General features: G+C 56.6%; 2 protein-coding genes across 2 annotated transcripts; both read left to right on the top strand.

Moving 5' to 3' along the window:
• Positions 1-347: 347 nt before the first annotated feature.
• Positions 348-4,601, top strand: GNI_001680 (hypothetical protein; the record flags this gene model as incomplete). The annotated part of the gene is made up of 2 exons (XM_011130177.1): positions 348-4,072; positions 4,244-4,601. 2 exons carry the CDS (start codon positions 348-350, stop codon positions 4,599-4,601), a joined length of 4,083 nt encoding a protein of 1,360 aa, XP_011128479.1.
• Positions 4,602-5,717: 1,116 nt separating this feature from the next.
• Positions 5,718-7,628, top strand: GNI_001690 (CAF1 family ribonuclease; the record flags this gene model as incomplete). The annotated part of the gene is made up of 3 exons (XM_011130178.1): positions 5,718-5,787; positions 5,948-7,268; positions 7,424-7,628. The coding sequence occupies 3 exons, from the start codon at positions 5,718-5,720 to the stop codon at positions 7,626-7,628; spliced, it is 1,596 nt and encodes a 531-aa protein (XP_011128480.1).
• Positions 7,629-7,791: the final 163 nt, after the last annotated feature.

Genomic DNA, 7,791 nt, shown 5'->3' on the forward strand with positions numbered 1-7,791 from the left:
AGAGCCCCCCCAATGGCCAGAGTCCTCCCGATGACCAAAGTCCGCAAAGCCCAAGTTTAAAGGAAGGTCGAAGTTTAAAGGACCAAAGTGCCGAGGGGGCCGTGGGACCGGGAAGTAGCACGCTATATTGGTACACAAGGGCAGGCGAGTTGACACAGACATTGCGTGTACCTTCTCGGAGTCCGCCGGTATTGTGGGCATCAGATTGCACGAAGGTGTTGATAGGTGTGCGCAATTTATTGAGTGTGTACGACGTCGTAATTCCAGGCAATTGTTTGGTCTCACCGTCCAGTCGGGTGGTGCTACGTGGCAAGACTAACTATTACCGCTACGTGGACGCGGGCGCCATGCCTCGTCTAGACCTGTTGACGAAGCCGTTGTATTGCGACCGTGTATTCGAGTCACCGGAACACAGTTATTTGTTCACGGTCGACCTGCGCGTCTTTGGACGCCTCGTCGTGGGCGACGGACGCGTCTGGTATACCCTCAACGTCGGACCGACCCTCATGCCCCGTGGTGCCATGGGCTGGCTCACCGACACCATCCTATACTTCACCGTGTGTCTCAGCGTTCACGGCGTCGGCACGACGCTCTTCTCCACTATATTTTTCGAAGTGGAGCCGAACGCTGCCGAAGGCACCAACGAACGCAGTAACACTGCCACCGGCTCTACCACTACCGGCGTGACCACGCTCGCCGGCAACATCGCCGGCGGTATCGCCGGCGGCTTCGCCGGCCTGACAGGCATGGTCGGCGGCGGCGGCACAGCCGCCGCTGCCGCGGCGACTGTGTCCGCCGGAACGCTGTGCTTGAGGTTCCGCGGCAAGTTGAAACCAACTGTGTCTTGTCCGCTGTTGTTGACGGTGCTTGCGGCTCAAAACCGCTGGGCACCATGTCTGGTGCCGACGTGGCAGACCCTGGAGGGTTCGAAGGAGGCGAGGTTGCAGGACGCGCGTTTCCGGGCGGTGTTGGAGTTGGTTCAAACGAGTACGCCGAGCCGAGAGTTGCCGCTAGCGGGCGTGACGAGTCAGGGACTCCGGCTCAAGTTCGACGAGGCGTTCCCGCCGCCGTTTTGCGTTTACTACCCTCAGAACTCGATTGCCTGTTATCGGCCACATCCGTTTGTTAGCATATGCACCGGCACACACACGTGTGCGGCGTACGCGCCGAAGGGCAGCGTCGAGTTTTCGGCGTTGAAAGAGAACCAGCAGCTCGGCTACGTATTGGGTAAGCACAGTGAGGCGCGGAAGGGTTCCAAAGACACCACGCCGAATCGCGTCTTGGGTCGGAGTGCTTCGATCTCGGATGCGGCGGCAACGCCGGCTGGCGTGCCCGGAACGAATGCGTTGCCGGCGACGAAGCTGTGGTGCTTCGATTGCTTGTACGTGGCAAGGACGCCAGCGCCGCTCAAGTCGTTGACATTTGCCTCGGACCTCTTCACTTATCTCGTGACAGACGAGAAGGATACACTTCGGCTTGGTAGCGTCGTGCTCAATAAGACCTCCATCGGCTCCTACCGCCGACCCGCATTTTATGCGCACGTCGCCTTTGTCCTCTCAGACCCCATCGCCACTGACTGCTCCCAAATCCTGCCCGTCACCACGACCGGCCATTTCCCAACCAAACACGACGTCGTCGGGATCGAGTACATGCTACGCACAGACGCTGCTGCAGACCCCGAACTCTCGCCTCGCAAACGCGCAGCCAGCATCGATATGCAACGTAGCTCCGCCCGCTCTGGTACTCGCACCCCTGCCAGGGGTACTCTCACCCCTGCCAGGGGTACTAGTCCTTTGAATCAGACTGCTCAAGACAAAACTCCAGATGGAAGAAATCAAGACGGGACTGAAACTCGAGGCAGAGACATGGCCAGCGACAGAGACGGCTCCGTGGTGGAGGCGGGCAGGTTGTTGCCAGTGCCCGGTCCGGGCGTGGTCGTAGCGGCTGGCGCGGTGGGGAGTCTGTCGCCGGCGCAACGGCAGGTGCGGATGGCGCCTAAGCGCAGCCACTTGTTCCCGCGACATCGCGCCTCACCCCGCAAACTGGTAATCCGCGGTGAGAGTGATCAGAGCGCGGATGAAGACGACGAGGAGGACAGCGACTTGGTCGGAGCCGGTTGGAACGTAGTGAGCGGGCTCATCGCCAAAAGACTGTCTTTCGATAACACGTCGCTCTCTTCCAGCGTAACGCTTCGCCTTGAGGACGACGATGACGACCCCGAAGACGTGTCGTGGGACCGAGAGCGAAGAAAGGACGGCTCATCTGAGGAGCGGGAAGGTCCGAGTTCGATTCCCAACGGGGGGCGGGATGGGGTATTTGAAGACAGCCGAACGGCCCAGAAGGCGGTCCAGCCGGAGGGAGGTAGGGCGCCGATAAGTGGGCCGAGCGTGGGGTCGGAGTCGGCTTACTCGGAGGGATCTGAAGTGTTCGTGCCGTCGAGTCCAAGAGTGTCGGCGAATTTGTTAGCGCGAGGTCGGCGGCGCGAGTCCATCGAAGCGCTAGAGCGCACACAACGCGCAGAACGGACGCAGCTGGAGTGCGCAGGTCGACTCCGCGAATTACACGAAGCCACTGACACCACCACAACCGACGCCGCGGACCCTACCATCGGCGGTGTCTCACTCATCGCCAAGACACGGGACGGTGTGCAACATATCCTCGTCTCACTCCAACTTCACCCTTACGCACCCATTTCGCTCATCTGTCCGCGGGCACTACCACCTGTCAGTGACAAGACAGCCAAACTCTACACTCTCCGCTACGCTGTCAGCGTCTTCGCACTCCATGCCGGCGCTGGCGCCAAACTTGGCGCGAGGTCGCCTGTTGCGGACGGAGAACAAAACGGTGAGCGGGCAGCCGTTACGCCCCAGGTACCACCTCTTGCCACCCCCAGCCCCGGCCTCCCGGGCTCCTGGGCTAGTGGCCCTCAGTCGTGGTCGGGAGGCATCCTGATGGCGGCGGATGCGACCGCAGACTGTCTGGTTTCTGCAGTGGACAAGGGCAATTTTATCGGACTTCGATCACGCCGATTCCTCGCCTCCGCCGTGCTTGACTTTTGCACCAGCCCCACTAGCCCCTTCTACCACGAACCGCGCCGTTCCGCGCTCTTCAATCAACTCTCCAAGGCCACGCTTTTCGACTTAGTGACGCACCTACTCACCGTCGCAATCGACGCCGTCAAAACGGCCGCTAACGGCTCACCTGGACGTGCAACCCCTGGACGTGTAGCCCCTGGACGTGCAACTCCCGAGCGCGGTATCGCTGGACGCGCGACAGGCTTGGTCGAGGAAGCAGCCACCGGTTCCGCGGCGCTGAGTCGACCTGCCTCAGGCGGTCCGCCTTCGGGTGGTCTGCTTTCGGTTGGTCTGCCTTCGGGGGGTCTCGCCTCAGGCACTCCGGTGAGTATGCGGTCTGGATTTGTGTCTGCACCCAAGCCCGGAGTCATTGGGTCTGGTGTGGAGACGTCCCAGTCGGGAGGCGGTTTGAGTATGTTGGGAGAGGTGATGACTGTGGAGGAGGTGCAGAGGGCATTGCTGCGTTGTGGTCGAGATCCGTCTGTGCGTGCGTTGTCAGGATTGTTGCGATACTTGCATGCTCGTTATCCAGTAGACTCGCTGAAGGAGTTTGCTCGATTAAGTCGGGTACATGAGCCACTGGTGGCGGCGTTCGTGCTCTTCCCGTTGGCCCAAGTGTCGCTCCCTGGTGCCTTTTACACCATCCTGCAGTCTCACGATCTACGGGCGGCATGTAGCATGCTTCTACCTCTTCAACAACTCGTCGGACCCGGCGACGTAAGGGCCGTCTACGCCTGCGAACTCCTTCATACAGCACTACTCAACGCAGATGCGATTGTCGTGCAAGATGTCTACGCTTTCATCGTCATGCACGCACTGCCCCCTGAACGCAAACTGTCACCAACATCTGCATTCAGTAGCTCCATCGATACCAACGATGACTGCGTCATCTACGCACTACGCAACACCATACTTAAAACCATCGAAGCACTCCTCCATGAGAAAAAATTCCGGGCTCTTGTACTAGCCTGCACTACACTCTCACTTAAACTCGATGAGTAAAAAACACCTTCCCCATCTGGTCATTTCCTTCCCCCCCATCTGGTCATTTCCTTCCCCCCCATCTGGTCATTTCCTTCCCCCCATCTGGTCATTTCCTTCCCCCCTATCTATTGACCTCCCGCAATAAGACGGTCCCCCACAATCTGACGGTTTTGGTATTTCGTTAGATGGTTTGGAGAACTTCCACCGAGCTTCCGAGCCCACATGGCCGAAAGCAACTTGGACCGGGTCGAGGACCTCGTGCAAGCACTTCAAAGTCAATTTTGTAAGTCTACGGTCAACTCTGTAAGTGACGGTTCCTTTTCAGACGTCGTCGATCGCCGAGTCGACTTGTTCGAACACAACGGCGGCAGCGACAACGAGTGTCAGAACGAATACTTCCTCTCCGACTGGGGACTACAACTCATCGCCTGTGCCGCCGTCACGGCCGGGTTCACTAACCTCGTCGACGCCGTCCTCGTCGCCTGTCGCTATATCGAATTTGCGGACCTGCAACCCCGACAAGACTTGCACCTGACGACTTGAAGACCTAGACCAAGACCTCTGCGGCTGCACCCGTACTGCGGCTGCACCCGTACTGCGGCTGCACCCGCACTGCGGCTGCACCCGTACTGCGACAGGTCTCGTAGTCTGAGGGCACTCGTAGTCGCGAGAAGGTATTTTGGGCACGAACACTATATTCCAGGAAGCTGTGACAGGCGCCACGAGGTTGAGAGGCGCCACGAGGTTGAGAGGTGAGCAGTCAGCCCCGACGGAGTTTGACTAACTAACTCTTGTGTGGAGGGATTTGTTTGAGGCGGTGCTTCGGAAGTGGTAGGTAAGAAGCTCCGGAGAAAGAGACGAACCTGCGTCTAGCGTTTGTAGAAAAGTTTTGTGGGTGTCGTCGGGTTTCGAACGTTGTCCCTGTGGGTGTGAAGTTATGCTGTTCCGCACCAATGTCCCCGCGGTTGTTAGACGGCGGCAGCGGCGGCGGTGAAAGGTTCAGGTGTGATAGCGACAGGAGTGGTAGCGACAGGAGGTTGTTCTGGCGTGCCACGGGGCGACGACTGGTTGTCAGAGTCGCTGCTCAAAGAGACGGTGTGATATTTGATGTGTTCAGGCGGTCCGTTGACGAGGTCGGAAACGGTATCACCACGGGTATAGATCAAGCGGCCGGCAGCATCTGGGCGAAGGTAAGCTGTGGGCAGTAAGTTACGTTCTGCATAACGTGAGGCAATGCGCATTGCCACGACGGCCGAGAGAATGTTCACAAAACTGGCAAACAACAGAAGCCATGCCGGTAGCCGTGCTAGTGGACTCGTTTTAGGTGCATCTGGAGACAAAGATGTCAGCAAAGCCAGACCCTCGAACAGACACGGCAGGATGTAGAACCAGTACATTAGTGGTGACTGCTCCTCCATTGCTTTCATGCCGATATATAACAAACCTAAAACACGATCGGTGGTCAAGGCCAGAGGGGGGGGGGGACATACCGGTGTCGCAGATACCGCCCCATACATCACCACAAATGGTTCGGGCGATGACTGTTGCAACCTGAAGTGCGAATGACACCTGAATTTAAAAAAGTGTTCTGGCAGGAAGCAGTGCCGTACTTGGAATAGCTTGAATGCAACAGAAGGCATAGGTGCAGAAAGGTGCGAGATGACGACTGACTTATTATCTGATTGCATCGAAGAGATTAGGAGAGCCGATTTCGTGGCTTTGGATTTAGGTAACTAACACTACGAGAAACAACACCACGGTGATAAACTAACTGGACGCGAACTGGCCACCACTAGTGACCTACTTGGGGGGTTGTTCCCCTACTGATTAGTGGCTTGTTGTAGAGTTTTCTGGATTGTTTGTGAACAATAAGAAGTCGGCTACTGTAGAAGAGTACTATACACACTGTTCGCAGTCGGTGGAGAAGTTCATGGCGGTGCAGCTGGGTGTGTGTTGTGCACGGCGGCTGGATTCGAACTCGCGTGAACAGGTTTCGGGACGGCGGTCACCCGAACCAGCGGGGGACCCGGAACACACTGCGGTAGGGGGGGATGACGGCCGAGCGGAACGGACCGGGAAGCGCCGCCGGGGACGACGGAAACGGTCGGACGAGTCTCCGAGACCGGACGCGGAGCTAGAACCGGACGCGGAGGCTCACCAGGCGCCAGCTTCCGGCCAGGCGCCAGCTTCCGGCCAGGCGCCAGCTTCCGGCCAGGCGCTAGCTTCCGGCCAGACACCAGCTTCCGGCCAGGCGCCAGCTTCCGGCCAGGGACAGGATTCCGGCCAGGGACAGGATTCGAATCAGGGTTCTGGAGATTTCCTTTCGGGTGGTTTGGGTGACGTTATAGCTGATGGCGCGTTGGGCGGTGTGTTACATGACGGTGCAAGTCGGTTTGTATTGTGTCCATACAACTTCCACTTGTACCCGCGAGACCGACGGACGGTGTTTGGGTGTGATAGCTTATGTTTATCATGGCTACAGGAGCAAGGCTTTGATTTGAACCGGTGGGTACATGATGGGCTAGATTACGAGCGGTTGCAGGATGTTACTTGTGTGTATAAATCGGTTGCAGATTCAGTCAAATTGAATGGTGCTCAGCGTATCATCGAGACAATAATCGAGTATGGGAAGCCGGTGGTGTTGCACAATGGTTTGCTGGATTTGTTACATGTGTATGACAAGTTCATTGCACCGCTACCGGAGACGTTGACAGACTTCGGTAAGGAGATCGTTCGTTTATTTCCGGGTGGTATCTATGATACTAAACGTATAGCTGCGGAAGGTCGCGAATTTGTATTCCCGCGACTTGGATCCAACCGTGGAGCAACAAGTCTAGACAGTCTCCGCTTCCTTCTACATACACACGGATCGAAGGTCAAATGTATCCTAGACCCACATTCCCTCTACATACTCAATGATCCTATCCGACCCACTCATCCTCCCACTCATACTCCCACTCATCCTCCCACTCATCCTCCCACCCATCCTAACCAGAAGTCAATTGCAAAGGGCGATAACTCCCCAACAAGTAATGAATCAAAACGGAAGCATTCTGGAGAGGGAGGACAAAAAGAAGGGGCCAATAAAAAGGCTAGACTCGCCACCGCCAAAGAACATGAGGCCGGCTATGACTCACTCATCACGATGCACCTCTTCTTACTCGAACTTGAAGCCGTACACCAACAAGATAAACACTCATCCTTCGCAATGTACTATACACACACTTTTACTCCGAGTGCACACACTTTTACTCCGAGTGCACACACTTTTATTCAGAGTGCACACACTTTTATTCAGAGTGCACACACTTTTATTCAGAGTGCACACACATTACATACATTGCACACACTTTCATTTGTTACAGACCCGACGATTGGAGTTCAATGACGTTAATGAAATCCGTGCGCGACAAGTTAGAAGTGGCAAACATCGCACCGGGTTTCGTGGACCTGGTCGCACATCGTTCGAAAATACGCGCCCGTATGCAAACCAATGTTCAAAGATCCGCAGTCACTGGCGAGGAAATTCTTAGCGCTCCACTCTTCAAGAATGTCAAGAAAGATCTTTGACCTTCTCCATGGTTACGGGTGTTGTTTTTCGTGGACAGAATGGTGTCGATCTGAGGCCAAAAAAAAAAAACCAGTGAGGGAGCGGCGAAATGAGCGAGCGAGCGAGCGAGCGCAAGCAAGCAAGGAGCCAACCAAAGAACGACTAAAGGGCACCCCCGCACCC

The sequence above is a fragment of the Gregarina niphandrodes genome, assembly GCF_000223845.1.
Source record: "Gregarina niphandrodes unplaced genomic scaffold scaffold00001, whole genome shotgun sequence".
In the NCBI taxonomy this organism is placed as follows: Eukaryota; Apicomplexa; class Conoidasida; order Eugregarinorida; family Gregarinidae; genus Gregarina; species Gregarina niphandrodes.